This window comes from Panthera leo, chromosome B3, assembly GCF_018350215.1.
Source record: "Panthera leo isolate Ple1 chromosome B3, P.leo_Ple1_pat1.1, whole genome shotgun sequence".
Taxonomy (NCBI): domain Eukaryota; kingdom Metazoa; phylum Chordata; class Mammalia; order Carnivora; family Felidae; genus Panthera; species Panthera leo.
In genome coordinates, this window is record NC_056684.1 from 55,051,833 (window position 1) to 55,066,248 (window position 14,416).

At 39.2% G+C, this 14,416-nt stretch overlaps 1 protein-coding gene across 1 annotated transcript in view; it reads left to right on the forward strand.

Annotated features, from left to right (window-relative positions):
• FBN1 (fibrillin 1) overlaps positions 1–14,416 on the forward strand; it is a 232,824-nt gene that overhangs the window by 31,669 nt on the left and 186,739 nt on the right. Inside the window, exons 4-5 of the mRNA XM_042942113.1 lie at positions 7,271–7,366; positions 10,784–10,879. Coding sequence (XP_042798047.1) covers positions 7,271–7,366; positions 10,784–10,879 — 192 coding nt within the window. The remainder of the gene's footprint in view (positions 1–7,270; positions 7,367–10,783; positions 10,880–14,416) is intronic.

The window sequence follows — 14,416 nt, forward strand, 5'->3', positions numbered from 1 at the left end:
GCATTTAAATTATTGTTTTAGAATTTGCTTCTGGTGGAGCATAAACAAAGACAGCCTACTACTAAAGATAGCCAGTTGCAGATTGGGATAGAAACTTCCCATGGGCTGGGAGTTATTTGCTTATTGCATTGAGAACAGCATATTCTTATTTTATCTCAGGTTAGTTTTGAATGTGCATCTTCCAAGCAATAGCAAATTCATTCTACAAATCAAGGGCGCCTGAGCTGAAGGAAATACAGAGAGGTAGACAAGTCAACTGGTGGCATTTACAGGAACATGTTGGACATCCTGATCTCTATCAGGCTGCCACAGAGAATTGCCTAAGGAATGAGGAAGGAGTCTAGATATCAAGTTGGGAACAGACCCAGTTGCTCAGATGGGCCGTGGAACCAACCACCAACAGTGTACCTCTCTGGCAGAGAGAAAATATAGCTGGATGACAAAACTAGGTATCCAGTTGGAAAGGTCTTCAGCATGATCGTGTGAGCTGCTAATAATTTCTCTGTCAAATAAAAATCATGAGATACAGAGATAGGATGTTGACAAGTTGGTCGTAGTAGATTTCAAGCTAGCCTCAAGATAGGAGAAGTATAGTGATAGGTCCTGTGGGCCAGATTTAGGTGAGAGACTGGAGTCCAAGACTTGTGGGTAGTACTCTTTGAAGAAGTTTAGGTCCACCTATGGTACCTGCACATTGCACAAAATCTCTGAGTAGATTGCGGATCAGAGTGGTATGAGGAGGACAGTCTGGTTTCATCAAGATATTTGGAGCTTTAAATCATTGGCTTGGACTCTACCTATGCTAATATTGTCTAAATATCTTGTAAAATTAAACATGGCAGAATGTTTTAAATGAAGGGTAGCTGAGATACTCAGAATTCATTTCTGATCTTTTGAAGTGATATTCTAGGGAATATCTGTGCTATCCTGTAGAACTTCTTGGCCGCAGTGTGTTTGACAATAAATGTGGAGAAATCACTTTACTAACTTTCCTACTAGTAGAAGGATAACTCGACAGAGAGAAATGTTTGTATTCCCAAAGGGGCAAACTTAGACCATTTATTTCACCAATATTTCCTGTGAGAAATTTTATACTTGTTATGTGATATGGGTCAAGGAGGCTGGGAAAGTTGTGGGGCACTGAGGCTTTAATTTTCTCATTTGAAAATGAAAGGAGTGTTGTTCTTTCAGGTTGTTTTCTACTTGAGTGTGCTGGGACTCTGAGAATAGGAAATGATCTCTTAGTGGCCTGAAGGAGAGACTGCATTTCCAGAAGGTCCAAACTGCCAGCCAGAAATTCCTTTGGGCACTAGGAAGACAGGGCTTCCCTTAATCTATTGGAACTTTTGCCACTGGCCATAGGGCACCAGGGAAAAAGAGAAGATTGGCCAGCCAGAGTCCGAAAAAACGGGGAAGAGGGGCAGAGAGAGAGAGAGAGAGAGAAAGACAGAGAATCCTAAGCAGGCTCCACGTTCAGTGTGGGAGCCCCACGTGGGGTTCGATCTCATGAGATCATGAGATCATGACCTGAGCCAAAATCAAGGGTCAGACGCTTAACTGACTGAGCCACCCAGGCGTCCCTCAAGCTCTTCTTTAAATGTATATAATATAGGGACACCTGGCTGGCTCAGTTTGTAGCGCATGTGTCTCTTGATCTCAGGTTTGTGAGTTTGAGCCCTACATGGGGTGTAGAGATTATTTAAAAAAATAAAAAAACTTGAAAATATGAATAATATGAAATAGATTATTATCTTCTTCAATAACGTATCTTATTATAAAAGTTGTTACCTGAATTTTATATTTAAGAATTTGGAGATCACTTTTATACTCCTCCTGTTTTATTATTTATGCTTTTAAAAAGGATTTTAAAAACTAAACTCCTTTTTTGAGGTAGAGATTCATATTCAGTTATAAGAAATAATATGGAGATATCCTGGGTACCCTTCATCCAGTCTTCCCAATGTTAACATCCTGTGAAACTATAATATGATATCATGGCCAGGATACTGTCATTGATACAGTCAAGACACGGAAGAGATCTATTAGTGCAAGGATGCCTCATGTTGCCCTTTTCTAGTCCAGTATGGAGCCCAGTGCGGGGCTTGAACTCCCAACCGTGAAATCAAGATCTGAGCTGAGATCAAGAGTCGGGCGCCTAACTGACCGAGCCACCCAAGCTCCCTGAGATACTTTTCTAATGGGGAGTGAAGTTGAAGTCTAGGTTCCTTCGATACCTATAGATGTCCAGTTGCTGCAGTGCCATCTGTTTTTGAAAAGACTATCCTTCACCCATTTAATTACTTTTGCACCTTTGTCAAAAATCATATTTGTGTAGGTCTATATCTGGGTCTTTGTTTTATTCTATTTATCCATATATCTATCCCTTCTCCAATACCATACAGTCTTGATTACTGCAGCTATGTGAAAAGTCTTGAAAATGGAGTAGACGAATTCCTTTCACTTTATCATTTTAGCTATTCTAATTCCTTTGCCTTTCCATATAAATTTTAGGTTAATCTTGTCTATACCTACAAAAAAAATCTTTCTAGGATTTTGATAAAAATTATAGTAAGCCTATAAGTCAGTTTGGAGAGTATTGATATCTTTCTTATGTGGAACCCCTTATACCTTGAAAATTTTTTTATCATTTTCAATTTACTTCAGTTTAGGGCTGCTTGTGTTCCCAACAGAAATCCAAGCTCTAAGGGTAGAAGAAAGCCAGGGAAACAATTCTAGAGCAGTGTGTTAGCAAGTTTGAGCAGATATGAGCCAACCACGTGCTGAAAAGTGTGAGGACACTCAGGATAGGAAGGTAGTGCTATAGCTAATCTAGAAGTGACCCTTGGAAAGGTTTTTCAGGGAAGTGAGGAATTTATACGAACAGGGAGGAGAGGAGTGTGTGAAACCCGCTCAGACTTTAGAAATAGTTGAGTCCTTTGCTTTCTAGTCTGTCTTTCTAGTAGTCTTTATCACTACTATTATTTAACCTGTCTTTCTCTGAACTTTTCCCAGATCTGCTAGGGTTGCTTTGTTTTGTTTTGTTTTGTTTTGTTTTGGCTCTTGTCTTTAGATACCTTGGTGAAGTTGCTCTTCTGAGTGGTATGTCTTTAGGTACCACAGGACATTTATGCACTTAAGGAAAAATGTCAATACTGATATCTCTCTGAATGAAAATTATTTTTGTCCTGCCTTGATTCTGGCTGCCCCTGTGGACCTGTCTCAGGTGGAAAGTCCAGGAGTTAGTCTTGCTCTCTAATTTGTCTGCCTGTGCTTTTCCTAGTACCTAAATTAAAGTCACATACCTGCCATATAGATGCTTATTTGCAGATTGCTCTCCGTGTTCTTTCTGCCTCTGTACCTGCCAAGACAATGGCAGGCCTGTAGCTTCATTCCCAACTAATGCTTCCCAAAGAAAATGGTCACCTCAGTCCTGCATCTGTCATTCCCATAGCATGCTCAAATTGTTCTCTTCTGGTTGGTTATTTCATGAGCTGATTTGTACTGGGCTATCACCTAAAAGGAGTTTCTTCAATTCTTCTTGATGCCTGGCAGGTAGAAGGCATTCGGCAAGTATTTATTGAATGACCAAAATGATTGAATCTGGAAAAAACATAAAATTTATTTAGGATACTATATAGCTGCAGGTAAATGTCAACATTTTCTGTTAGCTCTAGGATGTCGAGCCTTAACTGAAACTCTTTGAGGCAGTCTGCTCATTTTCTCTTTTTTAAAAGAGTCTATTTACTTATTTTTAGAGAGAGCACACACCTGAGAGTGAGCACAAGTGGCGAGAGAGAGGGAGAGAGAGAATCCCAAGCCGGTTCCACACTGTCAGCACAGAGCCCGATGTGAGGCTCAGTTTCAGGAACCATGAGACTGTGACCTGACCCAAAGCCAAGAGTCAGACCCTTAATCACCTGAGCTACCCAGGTGCCCCTTGTCTGCTCATTTTCAATGGGAAGTCCTCATTGCGTCTTACGGCTCTGAGGGTTAACTGCATATGGCAGCTTGGACACTGACACTTGAACTCCGTAGTATTTTCAGTTTCTGGTAAAATCTTCACACAGATTGAGTGTAGGAATATATTCTGACTTGAGGTATTTAAAGCATGTAATATTTGAAAACATCCTTATGGATTTATGTGGAACCCTGGCTTTTTCTAGAGATATAAAACTTGGTCTCATAATTGCCAGACATATGGGATGCTTGTTCAAACCAGTATAAACTTAGAATACGCATCAGTGGCAATAAAAAATAAAATTAATTCGTGTATATATACTCCCTAAATTGTTCCTGCTGTAGGGAAGCTGAGTATCTAGATCCTTTATTTCCCCACAGAAATCCTGAATGATTGCTCTCACTTTTAAAGAAATATGCTTTTCCCCTGAAGATCTAAGACTCACAAAGAATCTGAAATTCCTTTGGTAAACATGTTTGTGGCAAAGCAGATGGTGAAGATCCAATTATCTTTTCATAAGCTTGTTCCCCCTGCCCAAAGATTCATAGTTCCTTGGTTTATTGGGACCACTGGACTAACTATGCCTTACTATTTCACAAGTCTGGCCAAGGGGTTTTATTTTTTAAAGGAGACATAATATTTTATGTTGGAAAAGGTTTACCTGAAAGACAGTAGAAAAAATATAAAAGCCTATCGGAGATTTTTATTACATTGCATTTTACTGTAAACTTATCGTTTTTCCTGAAAGAATTCATTCTATTTTTCAATTTGAATAATGTAAAGTCACTATTTGAACTACTTTAGCTTTTTATCTCGAAGTAGCTAAATGGCTTTGTTGCTCATGTGGGAATGGAAATTAGCTCTTGGCATGAACCACTTTAATTGAAATCAGTTTGTGGGTTGAGTTCCTATGCTGCTTGACAAATGACATCATTTCCTGTGCTTTTCCCAATCCTCACTGTTTTTCTAAGATAGGATGAAACTAAGTTTAACTTCAATTTTTAAAGCAACTATACACCTTTTCCTGACCTACTTAGAATGTTATCCAAATTTTCACCAAATCTTTCCTTCTGTATATTTGTAGATAGTTCTTTAATTCAAAAGCATTTTGCCTGAGACATTTTAATAGAATCATAGAAGCCTAAAATAACTGTTTTAATCAGTTTCCTGGGTTGCTTGACTTCTATAACAATGCCCCAACACAGGAGTTATTTCTGCTTTTATACATGGGGAAATGAAGATAAAGTATTTTTAATAGCAACCTACCTTAGGGCTGTACAATCGCTTGGAACATAATGGACAACTTGTCAGTCTTAGTTTTTAGGAATAGCTTTTAATGTCATTAACAGGTGGTATGAGTTACGTAAATGAAAATTACCTTGGTAAAGTTTTATATCACACCTACGAGTAAGCAAGATACTACTCTAGGCATATAAATGGTATAATTAATAAGCATGGTGTTTCCCACTCTAAAGAAGCTTTTAGACAAATGGGTTGGGGATAGGAGAAAACAATTTTTAAATAGATTAGGTTATATAATATACATTTCAGAAGAGAAGCATAAAGTACTCTGGAGTCAGAGAAAAAGGGCTCATATCAAGTGGGAGAAGGAGGAGAGAACAGAAAATCAGAAAAGATCAAAGAAAAGAAGATACATTTACAGTGGGTCTTAGACATAGGTAGGGTTTCAGTATTTGGTAAGAGCTGTGTGAGTTGTATGTTGAGGATTAAGGATTGGGGCAAAGAGACAACGAGACAGGTTAAGGAGGATATTCCACCAACAGACTAGAACAATGCGTTTGACATTTTGTATGGCATATAGAATGCACTGAGAAATATTTAAGTGAATGAATGAATGATAAGTGGATCAGGGTCTGAGTCATAGGACATGCTGAGAGTATTCAGAGAAGCCCTAGAAGGCTCATGGCTATGCTGAAGAGGACCTTGAATGCTGAGAGACTGAGGAAGTTCTTAGCACACTGGACATAGGGAACCTTTGGTGGTGCTTCAGTTAAGTGTGTGACATGTTCTTGAGAAGGTGTATCACTTTCAACTTGACTTCATTAACTCTTTGGTCCTCTGTGAGGGCACGGTAAGTATTCAGTTCTGACATCTTTTTCCCCATTGTCATGCTGAGATTTGTTTAGCTACTTATGAAAATGGCCCTTTCCCCTGAAGTCCATAGCCACTCTTGGATACAGCAATGAGAATCCTAACAAGGGCTACCAAGGAAGCTGGCTGCTGGGAGGCATCTTCTCTCTACTCATAGCAGATTTGGCCCCTATACTCCAGGAAAACTGAGCATAAGAGCAAGGCTGAGCATCTGGTTTCTGCTCTTTGATGGAAAGATGGGTTCTCTTCTCCCTATGTAAAATTATGGAGCGTTTTTCTGTGGGAATTTTCTCCCACAGCTTGGAGGGCAAGGTGGAGTAAGCTGAAGTTCCAGTCCCCAATCCTGGCCACCTTGTATAGGGATGTGTCAACAAGGATTAACGACGCATTCAATCAAGCCTTTAGTGTTCTCCAAGTAGAGTAGATACTGTTTGCAGAGGACTAACTGGAGTCAGCCTAAACACTAGAGAGAGGAGAGCACTCGCCACACTGTCATTTTCCCTCACATGTGTCTTTCGCTTCAGTTTCTTCTAGTGTTTCTTCTCACATCCAAGGCTGCTACCCATGGTCCTTCTGCCCTGAACCCTGAAGTCATACTTCTGTAGGTGATAATGTGAGGAAGAGTGGATTTCAGACATTGTGGGTCTTATTTAGTTTAAAGTTACAGTTTAAACAAGCAGTTCTTTCTGAGCCAAGGCCAGCCTCCATTATCAGGAAGCCTTGTTATTAAATGCTGTTGTATGTAGTTTTTTCTTCAAAACTTCTTTTAACAAGATTCCTTCGAATTTGTCATTCAGACAATTTTCCTGGCCACCTACAGTGGGACTCTAAATCTTTGAACAGGAAAATTATTGCCTTTGTAATCACTACAATCTTCTCTCCTAGAGTTACTCAAGGCACTATTTTCTTGATAGAAATTACAGAAATGACACTGAGTGGGAAGTCCTGCTAAATTAGGGGAGTCATTTAGCATTATTAAAGTAAATATCAAAGAAACAATTACATTGTAACTGATTTTATACACACACAAAATAGCATGCTTAATGTTGTCAATTAGGTTATTTCTGCACAAATATGTGAATCTTGATAAACCATTTTATTTTCTCTCCAAATGACTACAATTCAATTCCTGTGAAGTGTTGCAATATACGTACTTAAACTGCAAAAAGTAAATCATTCTTTTTTTTTTTCCTTTTCAAGTCCAACACTGTAATATTCGCTGTATGAATGGAGGTAGCTGTAGCGATGATCACTGTCTGTGCCAGAAAGGATACATAGGGACTCACTGCGGACAACGTAAGTAAACCTTATAAGTATTCTAGATGCTAAACTATGTATATGTGCTGCCGAAGTGAGCCCTAGATGCTAAACTATGTAGACAAATGTGTAGACAGATATGTAGATAAAAAGACTACAGGGATAAGTGCTAATGGATTTGGATTACCTGGGATGTGGCACTTTTATAGATGTCCAGTGAGTCTTAGATATGATCAGATCACTTACCTAGTGCACTTTGCACCAAAATTCTGATTGGAATTTTGGGAATGCCGGTTTGACTTCATTTCTTCTCATTTACCTTCAGCATCCCATTTACCTCATCCTTTTAATGTAGAATCAGCACCCAAGGTGCAGAATTCTTGTTTGTTCCAGATGTATATCTTCTGTTTGATCACTGAACATTTCCACCTCGATTTTCAAGAAGCATCTTAAAAGTATTTCAAAACTCAACCTCATCTTTCTCCCCAGAACATGTCCTTTCTCTTGATTAATGGTATCTGCATCTCTAGTTTCCCAGTGTAGATTCTGCTACTATAATACTTAGCACATGATGTTCAGCTTGTTGGTTCGTTCATGAACACTGTTGTGTGTGTCTACAGTCAATCAGTCCTTGTACTTTGTGGAAGATAAAAATTACTTTTAAGAAAGCTTATTTTTTATTACACTGAGATGAATATACGTACCCTGCAGAGAATTTGGAAAAGCTTAAAAATACAAAATAATAAAATTCTCTGTAATGTCATCATTCCAGATATTACGTTTTAGTCTTTTAGTGCATATTTAGTACATGAGATCTACTGTATGCATAATTTTCAGACTACTTTTTCACTTAGTATTTTATTAGAAGTATGTTCCATGTTATTAAACATTTTAAAATGTTTTAATGGTTGCAAAATACCCCATTATATAGACATTTGCTATTTATTTAATGAATATTTAATGATGAGCATTTATTCATATTGTTTCCAGTTTTGTCATTGTATACATACTTGCTGTGACGAATAATGTTATTATAAATAAAGCAACATTGTGACTATCTATGCACCACAGTGTGGTAAGAATAATGATTGAGTTTTGTGTAGTCCACAACAGTAGCATGGAGAGAGGAAACACAGGATGACTTCCCCAGTGTGGGGAAACCCTTGTGATGAGTCTCGAGGGATGAGGTGGAGTTCTCTTGTCAGATAATGGGAGATGGGCTTTCTATGCAGCTGGCACAGCATGGGCCAAAGCCTGAGAATGTGACATAGTGTGAGATGTCAGACACAGCACGTGTTTTGGTCTTGCTAGAGCTTAAGTGCTGACGGAGGTGATGGGAAGGGAGATAAAATGAAAGTCATGAGCCAGGGTTTGAGTGCTTTTACACATACCATATCTTCATCCAAAATAGAACCAGGGGAGAAGAGTGAGATAGCAACAACCAAGAACATTCATCTGTTGGATTATTTGCTCTGTGTTTACCATGTGCTAGGCAAATTTTCAAACTCTTCGCATGTATTAACTCATTGGATAAAGCAGCGGCCTCCTGAATTAGAGGCCTCTGTTACCTCTAAAAGATGAGGAAACTGGGGCACAGGGACACCAGTAACTTGTTTAAAGTTATATGAGGAGGAAGTGGCAGAGTTGGGACTTGAACCCAAGCAGTCTGACTTCATGGCCCATGCATTTAATGCTATGAAATGCTGGCCTCATATATATCACATAAATGGTTTACAATGAGAAAGGTCACTGTGGCCACAGTGTAGAGATTAACTGCCGGGGAAAGAAACCAGAAGCGGGAAGATTAGTACCAAGGCTGTGGCTAGAGAGATGGCGTGATGGGGGTGCTGTTGAAGGCAGTTTTGGAAAGGGAATCACGAAGACCTGCTGAGTCTTCCTGCTCCCTTTGGACTAAACTGCCTCATGAGCATCAAAGTCTAGCACACAACAGGCTCTCAGGGAACACGTGCAGAATTAGAAAACCTTTCCTAGACCTCACTTACCTAATCTGTAAAGTGAGATGGTTGGCTGAGGCCACCCCCAAATTTCTTTTCTGCTTAAAATCTTTTCTTTCTGCCCTGATTGTAAATTAAGAGCCAAATCTAATTTTATGATGGGAAATGAACTCTTGCCGTAATTTTGGCCATAAGGGGTTGTGTCAGTTCATGTCCTCTGATCTCAAGTGGATGCCAGGACAGAATTGGATAGACAAGGGAGTTATTGTGGAAAAGGGCTGTAAAGAATAAAGAGGGGGAGAAAGCTAGAGTAGGAGGAGAAGGCCTTCAGACCATGATGCAGGTATGACCCTTGTGCAAGGGGAGTGGGATTGTGTAGAAAGTGCCTCAGACTATAATGCAGCTCCAGGAAGCCTGGGCCAGGCTGATGGGAGTCCAAAGCAAAGATTGCCCGTCAGGAGAGTTCCACGATGGGCAGAAATGCCCTGTCTTTGGACCCCACTGAGTTTGGTCATTGGGTGATAGCAGCCAGGATATATGTGTCCCTTATGTGAACATGAAGCAGATCTGAAGGTGGGGCAGCTGGAGGCGGTCAGCTAGTTAAGCAACGTACAGTAGGATTTCTTGGAGCGAGATCTGAGTGGCTCAACTTGATGACTTCCACAAGGATATAGACATATCGTGCAGGAAATATATGAAGTAGGAATTAATTCGAAAGGAGGTAGTTAGGGAAGCCTCATGGAGGAATGAGATTTGAGCTGGGCTTTGAAGAGTGGGTGGTACTGGCCAATTTGGCTCAGAAGAGCCTACCACCTGTGGATAAAGATGCCTAGAAAGAGGCCATGCGTGAAAGAGTTGCAAGATACTGTACAGAGAAACGTTGTTCAGGGCACGAGCTTTCAGTTCTTACTTTAATGCCTTTTCTGGCAAGTAAAATGTCCCTCCCTCCAGCGTCACTGGACTTATCTCATCAATGGATTCTGTTATAACAGTCATTTGGGTCTTCATTATGGTGCATAAATATGGTCAGAATTAACGTTTTGTTGAGCGCAGTTAATTGTGTGATTTAACATGCTGCATTTCTGTAATGGTGACAGAGGCCAATGTTTTCCCTCATGGGTACCCTTTGGAAATTAAGCACAAAGTCATAAGCAAAAGAGTCAGCTTGCTACAATGCAGTTCTCATCCAGAAACATCTCTTGTAAACCACCATTTTAGAGGCAGAACCGAAAGCATTGCTCAGATACTTCCCAGAATGAAACCGTCAGCATTAACACAGGTACAAACCCACCTATTCCTGGCAGTTTAGCCTGAGATAACTGAGAAACACATACAGAGTTGGAACCGTAGAGTAACTGTTTAAAATGAATCCCGGGATGTTTATTTAGTTTTTGTTTTTTGTCTTTTTTTGTTTTTATTATTGTCCTTTCAGGGGATGTTATTACTTGACTAGCACCTACTTTCAGGTAATGCTCTCGGCTTCTCTCTCCTTATCTTACAGCTGTCTGTGAAAGTGGCTGTCTCAATGGAGGCAGGTGTGTGGCCCCAAATCGATGTGCCTGCACTTACGGCTTTACTGGACCCCAGTGTGAAAGAGGTATTTTTTTTTTCAACAAATTTGTATAAATCTGTTCTGGTAGCTAACACTGTTATTGACTTCAAGCACACATTGGCTTTATACAGCTGCTTCATGAATTTTGCTGAGCTCTAAGGGGGTTTCTGAACTGTCACTGGGAAGGTCCCTATGATGACAAGGCAGTGGCTCTAATTCTATGTATGTCATTCAATAATCTTGTCAGTGGCCTGCAGGACTCACTAGTGAGCATATGCATAAGTAGCAGTTGGCGTCAAGGTAAAAAGGGGAGAATTTTCCATAAGAATTAGCATTGAGCTCGTTGTTATCCTAGTAAATTAGAGAAGCGACTCCACATAAAACATCTGTATGGAAAGGAAAAAACTTAGAATGAAGAAAAATACTCTTAAAGATCTGTTAGAACCTACTGGGGACTGTAGTGGCACATAGCGTAGCATCCAAAATTCACTAGAAACATCTATTGCCGAGGAACTGGGCTTTCACATACTGTGGTATATCCATACTCAGTACAGCCCACTGATGTGTGTGTAGCAGTCCTCACTTTTCATAGGGAAACACCAAGGCTCAGGGAGGTCAAGGATGTGCCTACGTTCACACACGTAATGATATGCTTTAATCTGAATGTGGGTTTTCTGTTTAAGTGTTATGCTTACTGCTGCTCCTAATTAAAAGAAGTGTTCTACTTGATTTGCCTACCTATAAATGCAAATTTAATATCGAGATATATTTAGATGTGTAATATTCTTGATTTTTTCCCCCAGCCCCCTGAACTTTGGCTTTGATTGTCTTACCTCTACATTCATAGCCATTTTCTCATCGTTCCTAGTTTTGTGGTGAAGGTTTGGGAGGTTTATTTCATACAACGTTGCAAAAAATATTCATGAAAATACTCATTTAAAATACTAATGAACTTTTTAAACAGCAATCATCACTTTTATCCAAAGTTGTATAAAGATTTTTTTTATTCTGTGTTGGAAAGTAAAGATTCAGTAGCAGATGTTGAATATATAGTGTATAAGAACAAAGAGCAGAGATTGGTATGTGAGAAATTATTTTCTGTTTCTATTTTTGCAAGTTCACCTAAATTCAGTTATTTGCTGATAAAGCAACAATACCTATTTTAGCAAGTAACTCTAGGTCAATTACTATTATTACTGGATAAATTATATTGTATCTTAGTTCAGTACCACGACATGGTATTGATGAGTAATGCACTGTGAACTCTTGGCCTTTACATTGCACAACTTGAAGTATTTTTATTGACTTGGAGATATTCAGTATTCAGAATAACAAAGATACTCCTTTCAATTAGGTAGTATCATTCCATGGCCTTATGGAAGATGATGTGGAGTTTAAATTGTTGAGGTTAAAATTGTTAGTGTGTAACATGGAAAGTGTTGTGTGAAAATAATTCCTCAGATGATAGTACTACATTTAATTTGTTTTAGAAAAATCACAAATAGGAGGAAGTTAAAGGACATTTTACCTCTAAGAGCGTGATTAATAATTTGCTGCAAAAAATATTGATACCCAGAGTGCAGGCATTGATGATAAAACAGTCTAAAATAAAGGGGGCATGATATTTAACCATTCCACAGTTATTTCTTCAAAGACTTCACCTTTTTAAAATTTTTTTATTTTATTTTTATTATTTTTTAAAAATATAATTTATTTTCAAGTTGGCTAACATACAGTGTATACAGTGTGCTCTTGGTTTTGGGGGTAGGTTCCCGTGATTCATAGCTTACATACAACACCCAGTGCTCATCCCAACAAGTGCCCTCCTCAATGCCCATCACCCATTTTCCCTTCTCCCATGCCCCCCCACCTCACCCCATCAACCCTCAGTTTATTCTCTGTATTTAACAGTCTCTTATGGTTTGCCTCCCTCCCTCTCTGTAACTTTTTTTTTCTCCCTTCCCTTCTCCCATGGTCTTCTGTTAAGTTTCTCGAGTTCCATATATGAGTGAAAACATGATATTTATCTTTCTCTGACTGACTTACTTCACTGAACATAATACTCTCCAGTTCCATCCATGTTGCTGCAAATGGCAGGATTTCATTCTTTGTCATTGCCAAGTAGTATTCCATTGTATATATAAAACACATCTTCTTTATCGATTCATCAGTTGATGAACATTTAGGCTCTTTCCATAATTGGGCTATTATTGAAAGTGCTGCTATAAACATTGGGGTACATGTGCCCCTATGAATCAGCACTCCTCTATCCTCTGGATAAATTCACAGTAGTGCTATTGCTGGGTCACACGATAGTTCTATTTTCAATTTTTTGAGGAACCTCTATACTGTTCTCCAGAGTGGCTGCACCAGTTTGCATTCCCACCAACAGTGCAAGAGGGTTCCCCTTTCTTTGCATCCTCCTCAACACCTGCTGTTTGTTGTATTAGCCATTCTGACAGATGTGAGATGGTATCTCAATGTGGCTTTGATTTGTATTTCCCTGATGGTGAGTGATGTGGAGCATCTTTTCATGTGTCTGTTGGCCATCTGGATGTCTTCTTTGGAAAACTGCAAAGACTTCACATTTTACCAACGTTAAGAAATGAAGTGAATGTGTTGAGTTACTATTCTAACCAAAACTGCCATATTACTCAGGGATTTCTCCAAGTCTGGGGTTTCTTTAACTGTTCCTTTCGCGATAAGGCTATCCTGAAATTTGTACTAAGATGTAAATATATTTTGGTCCCATCGAGTCTTCACAGTGGTGATTATCTACATAAAACTAATCCTTAAATGGCAGATTTTCAGGCATGTGCAGTAGTGGAGGTTACAGAGGAAACAGACTCTCTTTAATTGTTACCCTTTGCCTTTTGTACCCATGAATACAGTCCTGACCTTCAATGGGAGAAGGGAAACATGAGTGTAATTTCCCTGAGCACGTGGGAGAGGGGAATCTTTTTGATTCCGGAATTATATTTCTACTTGTAGAGTCTTCCCTGTTTCTGCTCTTATGGAAGACATCTGCTTACCTCTTTAAAGAACTAGGGGCAATATATCCTTTTATCCTCAAATGTATGGTCGTGATTTCAACAATGATTAACAAAAATGTAGGACTGAGTCAGGATAAATCCATCTTGAAGCATGGGGAAGTGTTCAGTGTGACTTCCGATGCTGGGTTAGTATACTGATTAAGTTGTTTATTATCTAGGCTGACTTATTAAGTTGTTCAATTACCTTGGCTAGTTGCATTATGCTTTAATTGGGATATGGATTTTTATTTTTAAAAATAACTTCCAGGAAGTCTTTACTAATCTCCTTTCTCCTTTCCAGGAGGCTAAGCCAAGTGGTCCTTCTGTACTCTCCCTTAGCACACTCTCCACGCCTGTTTTGATAGCACACATTATATGGAAACAGTGGGTTTCCATGTCTCTCTCCCCAAGTAGGGTATAAACTCTTCAGCAGCAGCTATGGTTTCATCAACTTTTTAATTCGCATACCAAGCTCAATGCCTAATGCAGAGTACATGGCCATTAAATGTTGAACTAGACTTATTTTAAAGCACCAGGAAATCTGGAGATA